At 38.7% G+C, this 18,303-nt stretch overlaps 1 protein-coding gene across 1 annotated transcript; it reads right to left on the bottom strand.

Annotated features, from left to right (window-relative positions):
* Positions 1-491: 491 nt before the first annotated feature.
* On the bottom strand, positions 492-18,303 carry TSPAN13 (tetraspanin 13). Its single transcript, XM_015619306.3, has 6 exons — positions 18,191-18,303; positions 6,226-6,393; positions 5,102-5,182; positions 4,285-4,398; positions 3,840-3,950; positions 492-2,700 (listed from the first exon to the last, which is right to left on the bottom strand). Exons 1-6 carry the CDS (start codon positions 18,251-18,253, stop codon positions 2,626-2,628), a joined length of 612 nt encoding a protein of 203 aa, XP_015474792.1. The 5' UTR covers positions 18,254-18,303; the 3' UTR covers positions 492-2,625.

Raw genomic sequence — 18,303 nt, 5'->3', positions numbered from 1 at the left:
ACTAAGGCCAAAAGACATCTAATGTAAGGAGTAAGAATGCTGCAAGTTAAATCACTCCATTACTTTGACACTGTGCTGTTGTAAATAGCTTCTAGAAAATCTGGTTACAATGAAGTCCAAATCTCAAGCCATGAGGTGAAAATTAAAATACATCTCAAGAAAATAAACAACAACAAAAATTTTTTTGCATGGTGAAAATGTTTTTCAAGAAGAGAAAGCAACAAAGTTCAATGACAAAACCCACCAATAGGTATAGATAAGTGCTCTACTTTGGCATGTCAGAATAGTACCGCATTTCTTGGATACTCACACGAGTCAGACCTTCTCTGAGAGGCAACACTCTTCACCGTCCAAAAACAAAGTCAGACTTATTGTGTTTTACTGCCCCCTTCAGAACCAGGTTTGGAAAGCAAATCCACATCTTTGATTGGGAATTTCAATATTTGTGTGGGTGGATGGGTTTGTTTAACCACAATCCCAAAGAGATGATGTATTTTTGATAGAAAAACTTTAATCATTCCATACAATCCACTGATCTGTCTTTTGACTACTAAAACAAATTCACATTATGAGACATGAGAGTTTTGGAAGTGGTAATATTTTCAGTATTTTTGCATTGGTGCACATTTACACTCCATTATAAACAACCATATTTATGAAACCAGATCCACCCAAAATTAAACACTACAAAGACAATCAGGAAAAAAGTCAAAATTAAAGCAGCAATGTGCTATTATCTTAAGCTTCATCAACCCTCTCCATATGACAACTCCTTGGATTTATTACTGTAATGTACAAAACACAGAGCCTGTCTAAACCAGGAAAAGGAACTGTTCCTAAAGGCAGCCAAGAGATCATCACTGTCCTCTTGACACGTACTGGGAATGACTAGGGAGCAACTGGGGGAAACAGGACAACAACTGGGAAAAGTGCTGTGTACATTTTATTAGACTTCAGCAGGCCTGAAGGCTCTTAAGGTGTTTCAGCACGAGTGACCTCTTATCCTGGATCTCCAGGTATGTGTGCTTGAGCCAGACACAGCAGCAGCTCCCAGAGCAGCTCCAGGAGAAGGTGCTAACCATGGATGCTGAAAACGCAGCTACAGCTGAAGAGAAGCAGCTACAGCAAGTTATTGACACCCCTCTGCTCCCAGTTTCTGTTCTTCCCCTTCAAAACTTCAAGGTACTTCCTTCTTCAGGAACACTCAGCCCATGAAAGTATGAAAGTGCTTTGATGGGCATGTGTTTCTTTTTGCCTCCTCTGCAGGAGTAAGGAGGGATCTCTCCAGTAAAGGGCAACTGTATGAGCATCTACTTCTGTCTGCCTCCAGAGTTCCTTTCCACCTTGCTCAGGTGCTGTATTCCTTGGCAGACAGCCTTAATACTCTCCCCCTTTTCTTCTAGACTTGTCTTTCAGACTACAGCAACTGCCTACCCTGCCAGCAGCAACAACTGAGTGAAGAAAGAATGAGGAAAAGGTGCAGTGCAGATCTACAATTCAGTATGATTAGAGACAAATGGAACACTGCACACCTTGGGAGTTTAGATGTCTGTTTCAGCTGATGCACCACTGCTTTTACAGGCAGCAAGAGGGACCTTTCCTTTCGCTCAGGCAATACTTTTCTATATGGATAACGTACCATTCTAACTTGAATTATTTGTTTTCAGAAAACAAACTACTGGAAACCATTTTTTTTTTTGTTGCTGTTTTTCTTTCTTTTTTTTTTTACACATCATTCAATCTCTCATGAAATCAAGACTGTTATCTGGATGACACAGAAATATACACTGCCGAGTTATTACAACAATGACTTTACACCATCTGAAGAAAGAGCTGTACAACAACTTTCCAGACATCAAGTTTCTTACATCAGAGATGACAGACATTGATTGTGCAAATACCGAACTTCATTCACTTGTCAAGGGAAAAAAGTTTCAAGTTAATCAGCTGCTGATTACATTCTCCTGGTTTTCTTCATTCATTGTTCTCATAAAGACAATATTCATTAACATTGTTTTTATTCTCAACAAAATTCTAAAGCTACCAGAAAACCAAAACAAACAGGGAAGGGGAGGGGGTGTGGGGATGAAGACTACAGTAGTCATTAACATACACTTATGTGCCCTATAGAAAATAACATCTCTAGCCTCTATTTTTACCTTAGCAGGAAAGTGGGAGACAAAAAAGTTTACTAGAGTACATCCTAAAATCTAAGTAAATCATACCCAACCATCCACCATAAATTTTTATCATTTTAATGAGAATTCATGTGAATTTTTGTAATCAACGAATACAGCAGAAAATACCTCTGGGTTTTTTTTTTTTACACCAGATAACCCAGTAGTGCTTTAAAACTCATTGTATAGAGCTCACCACAACAATTAACAAAGTCTTAACCAGCAGTTCAGCTCTGGCCAGCTACTGAATGCACCCATCTACTTTAAGATAGAGATTCTTAGAAGAAAAATAGTAAAAATTAAATATGAAAACTACACATTTCTTACAGAACTTGAGTTTTATTTTGGGTACATGTAGAATACCTATTATGGAGAAATACCAAACTATGGAGAATCAGTATTTTTAAGTAGAGGGTGCAGATATAAGATTTAGTCCTTTATAAACTTATCAAATAAATGCACTAGGGTTTGCACGGGGATCCTTTTGGTTCCTGTATCTGTAAGTCAGCCAGACTCCCAGAATCTGAAAATAAAAACCAAAGATATTATTAAACAGAGGGTCTCCATCCCATCCTCTAGTTTTACAAAATTTGTTTTAAACATAAAATCATGACAATAAATTTCCAGTATACAAGTTTAGGATATTTTACTGTTGCTAAATTCCCACCTTTCTTAATCAGAAAAAAGGAATGCACCCTCTCTCTCTGAGAAAAACCATACCCTAGCAACAGAGAGAAAAGCAAAACAAAAACCACAAAACTATAAAAAACAAAAGCCAAACCCATATTCACAATGCAATAAAAAATTTCCCATTGTTATAAAATAAGCTAAAAAGGTAAGTTAAATTATTTTTCTCCTCTTCCCAAATGATAAATACTCATAAAGCTGCTTTTAGCATAATGATAAAAAAGTCTTCCGAATTGTTTCATTTTACTGTTACCATTTAACTATATGGCTATTCTTGTGCATTTTCAAATCTTGCCATTCTCACAACTACCTTCCCCCATCCCAGCACCTTCACATTTTTAGCTGAGATCAGCATGATTCTGTTTAAAGTTGCCATATCTCTCTTGTTGCCATCATGTGTACAAACCTTCTAAAAACTGCACTAAGCAGCAGGAAGAGCATTTTCACATGCTCTACTCCTGGACTAGAAAAGACCTGCTCTGAGGACTTTCATACTCCAATTAATAAAGCAAGTTATGCATCATCATGGTACTAAAGCAAAGTGCCAAAAGGCCTTTTTAATTTTAACCTACTGTTTAAAATACAGTTCACTCCTCATGGAACTCTATCTTTGCACTACAGGTGGCACCAGAAAAGAAACAAACCTCAAACACCGTGTGCTAGAGTGAGGAATAGGTGGGAAGAAGAGGGAACAAGGTAAAGCAACAGCACTTTCTATTACTGTTGGAGAATGGTTTATTTTGAAAAGCTTAAACTTTACAGCACCACATTTTAATGCTGACAAAGTTGCAAGAAAAAGCCTTCCTTTTTACAGACTTAAGCAAGCTCATAGCTTTGAAAAATTTGGCCTAATTATTTATTTGACTCCTGAGACAGGACTGAGGTTTCCTATAATAAACCTGTAAAATTGTGTTTCACATAACAAAGCTTTAGAAGTGGGAAAAAAATCACTCAATTTTCCAAAGACTCACTGACCTCTGTGAAACTGAAGAAGAGTCCTATCCCTCCGACAAATCTCAGTACCATTCCAGAATATTCTTCCATTATCGGTGCACATGGTCTACAGTGGAGACTTCTAAGACAATCCTGTAGCAGATACAGAGAGTTGTTCATTTGCTGATGACACTTCATTGTTTGAAAGCATCTTGTTTGCTCTAGAAGAGACTGCTACCCATGGACAAAACTCCAGTTGTTTTAAAAACTCCAAGAGAGCAAGTAGATATAAATGACAGTGGAGCACAAACTCTGCAGGGTGCCCTGTAATTGCCTTTCCAGTAAATTAAGAGAAGAGCCTAGTATCACTGTAACAACTACATTAAACATCTGTTAAAATGCTGCTTTTGTAACTATGAAAACAGTTGTATATTTTTGAACAAAGCATTGTGAAAAAGTTATGGTTTTTCATGCTTGAAGAACTTACAGCGGCGCAGGTTTCATTTGGATAGAAAACTCTGAATCCACAACAATTCAGGTTTCTCTCAATATCTGTTCTTGCGCTGTTGGTGTTACTCCATCCCACCTCTAGAAGTTCACTCTAGAAGCCATAAGCAAATACATATTACATTAATTGAACTGTTTTACACTGCAAAACAATAGACAAAATCAAGTTGATAATGCCCTAACTAAAGCCTTCAGATCTTGATGCTTAACAGGAGAATATAAATGTATTCCTTTCCTTCCTTTGTTTTTGCTAAACCCAACAAGATCACCAGTAAAGGGGCATGCGACTAATCTAGCTGGGACTGCCCAGGCTATACACAAAAAACAACCTCATATGCAAAAACTGATTGTTTAGTCACTGTGCCCTTACCCACTTCTTATGCAGTAAGAACTGGTCTTCATAACACAGAGAAGACTGTTTTACTTTCACACGTAACTGCCTAATGTAGTCATGTTACAGTTACACAAGAACAATTCACTGACTTTATCAAATTTACACCGTGATTACTGTATATTTCATCAGCTTATCTGAAATTGCTGAACACAAGATCTGCTCAAGATATCATGCTGCTACACCTGTAACCATAAACCGAGAAAGGAAGCTTAAAAACAAATAAATTTAAGAAAAAAAAAAAGTCATTTTAGGAACCAAATGCATTTGTTTCTAGCTACCACAGCCAAGCACTGACCAAGGTCTAATCTTTAATAAATAGGACAATGCTGATTTTCTTAAAATACGCTCTCCCCATTTTATGGAGGACTACATACAAATACACATGCCAGGAAACTTTTCTTACCTGCTGTTCCTCATTTAGTGCCAAACAGGCACAGGAGACAGAAAACTGGACAATAAAGACTAGCAGAAGAATAATCATGTACTGGAAACAATCAATAGTTAAGGATAGACTCTCAAATTAATTTTGCTTTCATAACATATACACCTAATGGTATTCCTTATTTCACGGGGTAACAGTAAATCCTTTAAAACAAAAGAACTATGGAAGCAAATTCTGACTGGATGTGGAAAAGATGACCTAAATAATGTTATCAAACCCTATCACCATGTATTATCTCTTTTTGGCTACTACTATACATAGCTGATATTTCCGGGTTAGGTATTTCTTGTCCAGCAAGAAAACATGAGCAGAGAGGTTAATAAAAGGAGCTTTGAGAGAAAAATCTCCAGCCATTTTCTCCAGCTTTAGGGACTCATGAAATTTCAATACACTTAACTTCAATACAGCAGTAGAGGAAACATTTTTCTGGAAATCGCATATTCAGATTACTTTTTTTCAGTGACAGAGTCCTGTAATTAATTACAAAAAATAACTTTAGCATAGATTAAAAATAAAAAAAGGAAGGGTTGCTCTTGGAACACAGCCTCACACACTTTTGGACTAGTGCAACTGAAGATAGCATAAAACAAAAGAATAAACTTTGATACTAAAGATCATGTTTTGAAAGTTGGAGAGTAGTTACAAAATTTGGCTGCTGTGTTCAGAGGCAGATACTTCACACAATTCAGCTGTTTGTAAAGTGGAGGTCAGTTCTTATTCACAGACTAGAAAAGTTAAACATTAATAGTTCACCTATTTTAGCTCTGTGTAGGGTTGAGCACACAGTAAGAGGCACCTGTGACACACTGAGCTACCATAAAAAGCTCTCAAAGAATTAAAATAGTCTTATTTTTAAAAAGAAATGTGAATACTTTTATCTTCAGAGCACAAACAATGGAGGGAAAAAAGGAAACTGAAATAAAGTTAAGTGGGAAGGAAGTCTAATTTAGACTGCACTTGACCAAAGTAAGAATGTGAAATTCTGTTGTTTCTGAAACACCTCCCCCAGCAGTCTCAGCTGACAAAGGAGGTTGTTTACATAGCCTGAACCAGGCTGCAGTCAATGCAGTGCATCAGAAGGATACAAAGAATAGCAATACTTGATGATGTTTCACTGCACCAATCAATCCAACTAAGGCAATAAAGAAGAGGAAGACTCCTACTGCAATCACCACTCCAACAACTCTGAAACTAGAGATGAGGCCAAAGCCAATTCCCCATGCTGCAATTCCAATCAGCAGCAGGCTCACCAGCTGGAGGGAAGAGAAAACACAAAGTTAGACTGCATATTAAAATAGGCTGTAATTATAACCAGATAATTTTTTTACATTAAAGTTCTTTTTCAAAAGGTACAATTTTTCTTTCTGGTGCAAAGAGAAGAAACACAACCCTAAACAAACCAATCCTCCATATCATTGTATAGGTAATTTCAGTTCAGATGTTTTAAGGCATACATATTCTCCCACACTGTCAATATGGAACTGTTACAACTCAAACTACCTGTAAGTCATGACATGTTGTACTGTCAGTGACTGACTAGAGACACTAAACTGTAGATCATAACAAAATTGACAAATAAGCTAAAAATCATCAGCTTTAACTCAGAGTGGAAAAAGAACAACAATTTCAGATGTTTTGTGAAACTGTGGCAGTGTATTTGAAAAAAAAAATAGAATATACAGCTGCACAGCCCTGAATGTGTAAAAAAGGGCACTTTGCCAAAATTTACTATAATCAGCTGTATTAATTCACTAAAAAAGTTTCTACATACTTTATGATGTAACACAACAGTTAACATGATCACAGAAAAATACATTTCAGATCTGAATTTCAAGGACTTTATGCATTAAAACAATAAGGTCATCCTGTCTCTTCTGCATATTTCTTCAAGAAAACAGCTCTACTACTAGTGAAGTGAATCCTATTTCAATACCCAAAACACTTATGCTGTTTCCTTCCTTTTAAACATGGTATTCAGAGAAGGCAGGCAGGAATCTGTCCCAGTTACTTCAGAGAAATATTGTTTATATGGGCAGGAAGCTCCAGCCTTTCCTGTTTCCACACCAAAAAAACACAACCCCAAGAAAAAAGAAATTCCAACAGGAAAAGCTGCAGAGAAGTCTGTAACAAAGTCCTGCAGGAGGGAAGCAGCAGACAAAGCCAACCCAAATGTCCAAGGCACAAGATGCCCAAGATTCTATGGCTTGAGACAGACACATGCATAACATCGCTCGTCACATTTTCTGATACCAATTCAACATGCAAGTTTTAACTTTCCAAAACTCTCATCTCACCAAAAAATGCCCAGCTTTATAGCTATTTAAAAAAAATCCCAAGCAACAATATAAAACAGCTAGGCTTAGTCTAGTCCTACTACTTGGTTTCATTTAACAACAGGTATAGAGCAAGCACTTGCACTTGCTCATCATTTCCATTCAAACAAGGCACATTCTCATGACATTTTACTGCTTACCCAGAGGCAAGAAGGATTAAAAAAAAAAAAAAAGAAAAGAAAAGAAAAAAAAAAGGTAATTCCCAATTTACCACTTTAGTATATTTACCCTACAGGTGGGAATTCTTGTTGGTTTTAATGCCAAATGTCTATTTTTTCCATTTAAGTACATTTTAGAGGACTAAACTATGTAATGAAGCTTTTGAAACACAGAAATGTAAGGTAACATCAAGAAAGCTAGTAAAAAAACTAGAGATGTTCATCAAGATCAAAACAGGGCACGTGGATTTTTTTTTTTTGTGTGTGTTCACACAGGAATACAACTCAAAAAACTTTTTACCAAAAGTCAGTAATCCACACAAGAAATTTAAGAGCCTGCAAGAACAAAAGCAGGATATTTGTCCTACCTACACTTGTCTCTTAACACATAAGGTGACAAAGTAAGACATAAAAAGGAATTGTTCAATATCAGCAGAGTTTTAGGATGATTTCACATTTGTCTTTGTTTCTCTTAAACAAAAAGCCTAAATTACCACATTTACTTAAAACCAAAACAACAAGCCAAGGTGTCATGAATCAAAATTATAGAGAGGACTGAAGAAAAAAATAAAATAAAACACCTTAGCTCTAACACAGACAATTTTTCTGAAACCATGCTGCACAAGGCTATAAACTTCCTGGTACCAGTACATTGAAAATTAGCCTTGCTAATCAGTTTATTGAAAGACCTACCTTTTCTGATCTATGCCCACTCAAATTATTTCAATGTCTTATTCCACTGGAAAGATTTATTTTTCCATGTAAGTACAAGAAGCAAGTAACAAAAGAAACCCCATAGCCAAATTTCCAATCAAAAAGTGCTGTCTGACATCCCATGCTCTGCATCAGCTTCTAAGCACTGAACTCACACTGCCACTACATAGATTTTTTTTAAAAAAATAAAAGTTTCACAAGCAATGTCAAATTTCAATTTATTTCACAAAGAAGAGCAGATAAAACTTTGTTTCTAATGACTTGCACCAATGCTTTTCTGTCCAAGGGCAAATTTTTCACCAGTCTGCCTCCAAGATACCAAAATACGTGTTTGTTCAGCTTTGCTCATTTCATAAGAGGTCCAAAAGCATTACATATAATTAGTTTGTTCTTATAATACTGAAATCAAAACAAGAGACAAAATCTCTGCCACCAAGACCTACTGGATAAACATAGTCCAAGGTGCAGGGTACGAGTTGCTTTCTGCTGCCATTACTGATCTCACCTTACATTAATCTGATGATAAGTGCATAAAATTAGCTGCATGATACTAGAAGCGTCCTGACACTCTGGCATAAAAAGCTTTTCTGGTAGAAGCAGCCACATGTTGAATCTAGAAAAGGTCTGGTTTTCAATGAAGTGGGGGCAAAAGGCCTCTCTAGACTTTAAATCCATTATTGAACTCCAGATATTCAGGAAATAATAGAAAATAGTTTAGTTTCACATTCGATCACATTCAAGTTTTAGAGCTATCAATATCATTTTCAAGTGTTACCTCCATAATATCAAGGTTTTGTTTTCTTTCACTTGACAAAGTTGTCCACTGTCCAATTCCTTAAAACATCTGGAAATTCAGTGTGATCACAGATCTGTGCTACTGGGCTCTGGCTGACAAACTATGTGAAAATGGCTGTATCCAGTCAGGCAGATCCATGATTTGGATCAAAATCATTACTGGCTACTCCTTTCTTGCCACTTGAAATCATGAAAAATTGACTGTTTCAAAACTGAAATGGAGACTACAGATTTACTAACCACTGTGATTTACTGATCACAGAAAGTGATTTAGTATTGTCTCCTCCACATGTTTACTGAAAGATGAAATGATGGTTATTCCTTCATAATCAGGTTTGGCACAGACTATCTGAATGAGAGAAATAACTCTCTATATAGTTTTTTAGTGCCGTAATGCAAAAAAAAAACTAAAGTAAAAGCACACTACTACAAAAAGGAAAAATAACTTCAGCTGTTTTGAGAAGAGTTTTTACAAGTCTGTAAAACAATGCAAGGCTTTGCACTGTTTTATGCAAATAGTGTTATGCACTGTTTAGCTACTAGAAATGAACACTCAACAGTGCTTATTCCAGTGTTTTGAGATGAAACAATTTAAATGTAATTTTTCTAAACCTGAAGCTGCTATAAATTTACAGCATAATGTAAACTATACTATAAATTATAGTTCACTTGAAACAAAATTAGTGACCCTAACCACTTCAAATGAGTAACATGTACATTCCAAACACACAAGCTTTACCTACATGCAAAAAGGCCATGTATTTCTGTCAAATAAAGGAAGAAGGACTCTCTACAGAACTTCTGAATGTCACATTTTATTTAGCTGAGAGCACATTTCACAGCAGCAGAAGTCTCCCAAAGTAAACAGTGTCATCCTTGGAAGACTGAATTATGAGTGAAACTTCATTTTACCTATATGAATTTACTTACACAAATCTAGTTTTGGTTAGTAACGCTTCAAATATTTGCTCTATGTATTTACCAAAAATATCTGAAACCACAGTGCAATTTTTAGGGATTAGGGCTAATCCAGTTTCCCACAGTAAGGTTGGAGGGTTGTCCTGTTAGACTGAATGGCCACAGGCCAGACTGCTGAATTTGAAGAGCAGTAATTGATGGCTCAGCATCCAGGTAGTAGCAGGTAACCACCATCACAAAGGCTGGAGCCAAAATCACACAGTATATTCATCAACAACCTGAATATAACACAAAATGAATTCTCAAAAAATATGTGGATGATACTATACAAGGAGGAGTGGTTGACTCTCCAAAGAGAGTTAAACTCAGATATACCTTGATAAACTTGAGGAGTAAGCCAATCTTAGGAACCTTGCAAAGTGAAAAATTGTGCTCCTGAATGCTTCAGTGGAGCCTGTGATCGGACCAGTTGAACAACAGCGTTACTGAGATAAACATGGAGCTCAAACTGTTTGTCACCTTGAATAAAATCCATGAGTCAGCTCTCACTCCAAACAGGGAAAGCCAAGTGGAGTGCAATCAAAGGAAACACAGTGCTGGTGAGACTGAAGCTCAGACACTATTTCAAGTTCCCCAGGTGGAAAAGGAATTTGAGAACCGGGTAAGAGTCAGTAAAATGGCATGGAGTCTTGAGAATGAGAGGTTTGAGAAGAGGTGATGGATCTGGGTATGTTTAATATGACAAAGAGGCTGCCTGGGGATAATCACATACTAACTAAAGCTGAAGGCACATTACATAAACATGCAGTCAAGCTCTTCTGAGTATCACAAATAACAGCTTGGGAGGTTAAGACTGGAAACATATCTGCAAGGTGATGATCTTTGTTCTCACAGGTTTCCAAGACTCTGCAGACTAAATCACACACAGAAAGCTTCTGTTATTGATAATCCTGCTCTGAGCAGGAGGTGCCTGGACTGATGAGCCCCAAAAATGCCTTCCAACCAACACTCCCACACACCACAGCCAGCACTTTAACCATGCCACTCTCTCCAAAGCAAAAATGTAAGTTTTAACGGGTAGATAAGAGGTGGATTTAGCACTGACCAAAAACTTATCTGCACCATCTAGCTCACTGCATAACTTCTAAACTATCTATCAGCAAAACACCTTCTTACATGCAGTAAGAAAGTCTCTCAATAAAAGAGCAACAAATTACTCTTCAGAAGTGGCATCAAAGACACAGTTCTTGTGCTTAGAAGCGATTTAAAAGGTCACACTCACTTAAGGCATGCTCACATAAAAGCCAACAAGCATTACGAGCTAAGAATTTATAATAACCTTGAACTGGAGTAATTTGTGTACAGAATGATGCTATAAGCACACACTGTCCACAAACCAGAAAAACAATACAAAGCCAATACAATACAATGGAAAGTGAATACAGGTGGAGGGGTGACAGTATTTTGTATTCAGCATCTTCATTTACTATATATTATCTTCTCCACCAATTTAAACCCTAGCTACTTTACTTAAAGGCACACACATGCACAAATACAAGCTTAGCATAATTCAATATATAAACTAGTAATTTTGAAATTAAGTAAATGCTTTACCAGAATAAACCTTTAGGTAGCACAAATTCTAAGTGAAGACCAGTGGTTTTCCCTATGAGATAAGAGTATTTCTACTTTGAAGTAGAAAATATGGGGAAAAAAAATCAAGCATATTGTCAGTAGACAAAACTTTACTCCAATGTCAGTATCTGTATAAAGAAAATTTTAGGGAAGATTTAAGTTCAAGATCGATGGAAGAGATCAGACTCCAGTTTAAGTGATGTCCCCCTTTTTTATACACACATATACACATATATGAACTTCAGGTATGTTCCAAAAAATAATAGTTTCTCTAACAAATCTCCTAATTTGCTCTCTTCTTTAAATCCAAGTTCTCTTGTGCACACAGCTGTTCATTTCCCTCTTTCCTGTACTGGAAAAAACATATTTCTCTCCACAAGTATCCCTTCTGTACTTATGCACAAGTTTACAGTCTACATTACAAAAAAGAAACAAAGATACCGACAATCTATTTCTCTATACAATGCCATGAGAAACAATTCAAATGCTAAAACCACTTCCTCCTTTCTACAACAGCAAGCTGCCAGCAAATCTGCTGTCTCGACTAACTGGCAACTTTTTGGTATTTCAACTAGCTGAGACTGCTGGCTAGGAAGGAAGTCATATGCTGAAGCTGGTGCTCCCACAGCTTCCTTATCACCTCTACAAACAGGAGTTGCTAAAAACTACATTTCAGAATTTAAATTTCATGAACTACTGACTCACCATTCCCAGGTAAAGAGATTATATAGCATTTATACTCATATCAGCAAGGGAAATATTTACAGAATAGCTGTCAGGGTGGATATGGAACAGGAACTAAAACCAGACAGATTACACAAATTATGAAATACACCCTCTCTAGCCTCTCCCTCTGCGTAAAAGTTCATATTCTACTACTTTTAAGGGTCCTTTAAAATTTAAATGCCAAATGGCATATATACTGAAGGTACAGGTTTCTATCACTCTCCCCTTCAACTTGGGCAACCATTTTTGCACAGCCATAGATAATCTAGAAGACAATTCTGATTCCTGGCACTTCATTTAAAAACACCACATGAAAACAACAGGTGGTACACAGTGGTGTAACCATAACCTTTAGCAAGTTAAAACAAAGCTCAATTGGTTTCTATCACAGCTGTGAACTACTTAACCTGTAAGCAACTTTATTTCTTTACAGTACTACTTCTGCTTTACTGAGAGCAAAGGAAAGCTCAGGTACCTCCAAAGGATTTCTAACAGAAAGCAAAATCTTCCAACTTTACGTGACTTCCTTAAATGAAGAGTGATCAGCAGTCTGATTACTGGACAGCCTTGAGACACATAGTGTGGAACAAACAATTTACGTGAAAGACAGCATTCCTGACTCCTGTCACAAAAGCCTGGTCTATCACTTTTAGGCCTTGTAAAGAGCTATTCACGTTATTGGCCATGTAACAAACCACTTACACATTAAAATGTCAGATTTAACCCCTGCTTAATACTCTCTGGTCTTTGGAAATGGAATCTTTCTGCTGTGCAGCAGGAACAATTATGTTCCAAAATGTTTATTTTTACTTGCATATTTATTCATTGTTTTTTAAGAGGTTATGAAATGCTTTCACAAAGCCTGGTGAGCGCCCAGATCCTTCTTCCACACATATCTCCTTCAACACAGAAACAAGGGTACAAAACCCCACAACTAATGATGTAAGCTACAAGGCTTCTACAGGGCATTCAAAAGGGTTCTCAATAATTGTGCTGGTTTTAAAGTGCACACCTGCACCAACAGGATGGCTGAAAAGATGAGCAGTATCAAAACATACTGTGTTCCATATACCCTCTTCCTCTGTGCCCTCGTTCTCCTGCTCTTTCCCTAAGGACAGGTTGCCTTCTTAGCTCCAAATGCCACTGCACACTCTGCACCAGACAATGAAAAACCAAAATCCACTCCCAGCTGGTCTATGGACCCAGCACCAGAAACCGCTGTCACTTTGGCTATAAACTGACACACATTATAGTTGAGGGCCTTTCCAAGCCCTGGAAAAACATCTTTAAATATCTATCCGTACTTTTGCTGCACTCTTCTGTGTTATCAAGAGTGAGTACAGAAACCTTCCCAAAATGCCAATGAAAACAAAAAGGCCACAAGACCGGCATGACCAATATCACCTTCCTTGACTAACACCTGGGAGCTTCTGTACCAGCTTTATTTCCATGTCAAGACTAGACAGCCCAGCTTATACTGCCAACTTCAAAATGTTCTTGAGAACAACAGAAATGGCTCCACCAGTCATGACAATGAGGGAGACCAACAGAGCCGGCTGGGGCTGGGGCAAACTCTTGATGCTGCACACCTAAATGCTGACTGGAGCCTGTCAGACAGGGCAAGCAGCAGGTTATTTACTTCTTACAGCTGAAAACAAACTTAGGACAAACCAAAATGGAACTGCACTCAGAGATTGCAGGTTCACTAACCAATGTGAAAGAAATTGCCAATTGTGGCAAGAATTGTGCTTCTCTAACTCCTGTATGCTTGTACCTAGCTCTGTGTAGCCACTACACCAGTCAGGAAATACCTGAGAACACAAAGACGCATTCCCTTTCTCAAGGAAAATCCAGATAATCACCCTGCCTCTAACACCAGGTTTCCCCTAAGCAGCAAAAAGATGAAGCAGATAGATTTGTATGGAAGATGCAACATTCCTCTGCATCAGGAACTCTGAAAGTATGATAAACATTATTATAAAATACTTTAGTAATTAAAAAACCTCTTAAAATATCTTCAAGGCCAGGATGGATGAGGCTATGAACAACCTGGTCTAGAGGTAGGTGTCCCTGTCCATGGCAGAGGGGTTGGACTATCATAATTTTGAAGGTCCTTTCCAACCCAAATAATTCCATGATACCAAGCACACACAGTCCAAATCTGAGAATTTCTGTATTTATCTTTGCATATTTCCATAATACAGGGAAAGCGAGTTTGATAAAGAGGGCAGAAAGCCCAAAAGCATTTTCAATAATTACAGCACCCAGAGAACAAGAAACAGTGATAGGAAAAACAAAACAAAACAAGTCCAAAAAACTCTTTCAAACACAATGCTTTGAAAATGGATTAGACACTTAATAGGCAATCAAAAAAACAGGTTCAGAGAACAAAGCAATATAAAAAATGAATTATTTTGATACGGTACTTTCTAGTGTTACAAGTAAATGTGAATGCTTTTATAAAATAACTTTGTGCTACTAAAAAAATACACATTTCTAATGGAAAAGGTGCTGTATGGTTTAATTGAAATCAAATGGGTGCTCTAGGTGTAAGAAAAACATAAAGCCTGCTCATCAAAATGTGAGATGTTTACATAATACCAACAAACATTTCATGTTTTCTGCTGCAGCAATAATTAAGTAGCTGCTTGGGTGACAAAATCAGCACACACCACTCAAATGAACTGTCAGTATTTTTTTTTTTTTTATTTGAATATTTAATCTTGTGCCTCACCTATCACTTCAACCTTTCACCACTAGTTAGGGACTGCTCTCTCAGAAAATCAGATATGAACAAAGATATTGACTGTCTGTACTTCAACACAAACATCGAAGACTTCATTGGAAGTTTGAGCTACAATCATATCTCTGAATTTGGATAAATTCTGTGGACAGGCACTTTAAACAGTTTGTATGGATTTGCTATTTGATGGGCAATGTAAATATGACTGACTAAATAAAAACTAAATAGGCCAGATACCCAAAATTAGTATTTTAAAGGTTCTTGTACTCAGTTCTTCCATATAAGGCTTTATTCTGACAATATACATCATCACATACCCAGTCAATAAATAGTCTCAATTTTTTTTTTTCTATTCTTCCTCTACCCGTAAGAAACCATACTGAAGTCAGCAAGACTCAGCACAGAATTACTCATATAAAATAGACTGAAAAATAGAATCAGGGCCTAAGGATACCAACTTAGTCAGGAAAAGAACCAAAAGTCATCATCAAAGTAACATCTGAAAAGGACATTAAGTGAGCAATTAGGTTACTTTTAGGCTTCTTGCCTTAAACCAGTAACTGATTTATTACTGCCAGGACATACATTTTTCTTGGTGTACTACTACAAAACCTCAAAAAAAGCAGTACTAAAAAATTAAAAAATAAATTAAGCTTCAATATAACCTCTATAGTCTCAGAGTGTTTTAATGAAAGTTGGAATATAAACCGAAACCTCCAGTTTTCAGGGTTAATTCATGTCATAGAGACACATCTATACCTTCTTACCACCATTACTCCCTTCTCACCACTTACTAGCAAATCAACACTATTTTAAAGAGACAGTTATGAAGTTATTGCTCTGTCTTCTGTACTTTTTTTTTCCAGCTGGGAGAAAATAAATCCATCATTCACTGTGCTGCTCCAACCCCTGTATTTCAGGTTTCTGTCTAACCAGAGAAGCCCACACATTTTACTAGAACAACTCTACCAGGCCAACTAAGCACCTTAAGTGTTACTTTTCCAACTATGGATTTAAAAGCATTATGTCTTGTAAATTGACTATAATTAATAAACAATACTAGCAATAACAATTAGATATTCTTGTGACTATCATTTAAAGACGTCATTCCTTCCCTTCACCAAAAACATATGTTCTGTGTAGGTCAAGTGACAGAAGACCAAGTGACACCCACAAAGTAAAGTCTACTCGAGGAGACATCAGAGCAGAGATTAAGGTTGTAAATATACTGTACAGGTACCACAGACAGCAGTCCAAAAGTTCAACCCAGCCTTGCTGACACCAGATATGCCCAAAAGACCTACAAGACTCATTACACCTGGTTAATACACGGCTATATGACTGTAGAAATAAATGATGGAGTCATTAGAAAAAAGACACCTGCTGTCCATATGACATCACAGGAAGATTTGTGCATCCACCTGAGAATGATCCATACTTTTTTCACCTTTCTGTTACCCAAGGAATGATTGCAATGATAACAAAACAAGTCTTGCATTAACTGGAAAGCAAAATTGGAAGGGGATAATGCACTCATAACCCACCATGGGACAGGAAAATCCCATGAAAAGTTGACCTTCTGGGGTCTCTTTCAACCTGAGCTATTTTATGATTCTAACTTAGCTCCATCATGACACTCTACATACAATAAACTTACCTTCAACTACAGATATCAAACACCTATCTGCTCCCCTTTGTCCTGGCTGGACGTAGCACAACACCAGGAGGTACCACAGGGATCCAGGCTGACTTTCACAGTGGGTAGGCTGGGCTGCCTAAGCATGCTCCAGATTTTTTCAGGGACGTATTTCATTCCTCAAGCTCCTCCAAGGACAGAGACCAAGTAATAGGGCAGCCTCTCTTATATAAAAGTTTCTCGTCTGCTCTTTTCAGAGGAAAAGGGGGGTCGGGTAACCCTGTACACCCAAAAATGTAACATCAACCAACCCTGGCTTCAGCACAGGTGCTTCCACATCCCTTTGTGCTCCATCCTGGTGAGCACCATCAGGTCCAGTTACTGCCAGCTACGGTTTGTTCTGATGAACAGTGTTAGACCTGCTCGTTCTCCCGTCTTGCCTTCAGCCAAGATCAGGCAGTGCTTGTGGAAAAGCACAGATACAACTGCCCAAAAATGCTGGCTGACCCCAATTTCAGTCTGCTCAAAGTCACTCCCAAGCACAGTTGTTAACTTGAAATATTAGAGGACAGTCTACCTCTCCAGATGTGCTGTGAGAGGAAGCCATTACACTTGCTCCCGTTTCTTGCTATTTCTGAGCCCTTTAAAAATAGATGGCGAGGAAAAACATTCCTGTAGCTACACCACAATTGGAAATTTTATTCTTATCTGTAGGAAACAAGCCCTCCAAAATGCTGGAATAAAATCAGGCACCTGTCTGGAGCTCCCCAGCAAAGTCATTTATTTCAGTTTAACATCCTACTTTTTTTCCCCTCCTCACCTATGTTCCCACCACCCCAGGCAGCCCGATTTGGCAACTCCCTGCTCCATCCCAAGGAACACCGGGGTGCCGGGGGCCTCGTCACTGACCGCACCGCACTTATTTGGGCACTGATCCTTGCTGAGGAATAACAAAACAAACCCTTTCCCTGTTTCACGCCTGGATTAGTGCAGCGCCCTTTCCAGACGCAGAAAAAGGGCACCGGCAGGCCGGGCCCCGGGGCCGCTCCTCCCAGGAGATGATCCGGCCGCCGCCGCCCCGGGCGGTCAGCGCTCCCGGGCCGCCCTGGATTTTGATCCCGAGCAGCCACGTCCGCGCGGTGACAAAGCCCGGCCTAACCGCTGTCACCTCCTCACCCCTCCCACCCCATCCTTCCCAGCCGGAAGCCGCGACCCCCCAGCGGCCGCAGCGCAGACCCCCCCACCCCCGCGGCCACATCCCGCCGGGAGAAGCGCAGCGAACCCCGCCACCTCCCCTCCCCTCCTCAGCCCAGCCCAGGCCAGCCCAGCCGGCGGCGGGAGCGGCGGGCCGAGGCAGCGCTCGCGGGCGGGCCGAGCGCGGCGGGCACGCACCGTGTAGAGCAGGTTGAGGGCGCACAGGCAGTTCTTGGAGCAAGCGAATCCGCCGCACGCCATGGCTCCGCCACCGCCGCCCCGCGCGGCAGCCGCTCCGCCAGGAGGCCGCG

Source organism: Parus major, chromosome 2 (assembly GCF_001522545.3).
Source record: "Parus major isolate Abel chromosome 2, Parus_major1.1, whole genome shotgun sequence".
NCBI classification, from domain to species: domain Eukaryota; kingdom Metazoa; phylum Chordata; class Aves; order Passeriformes; family Paridae; genus Parus; species Parus major.
This window is presented reverse-complemented; position numbering and strand designations above follow the sequence as displayed.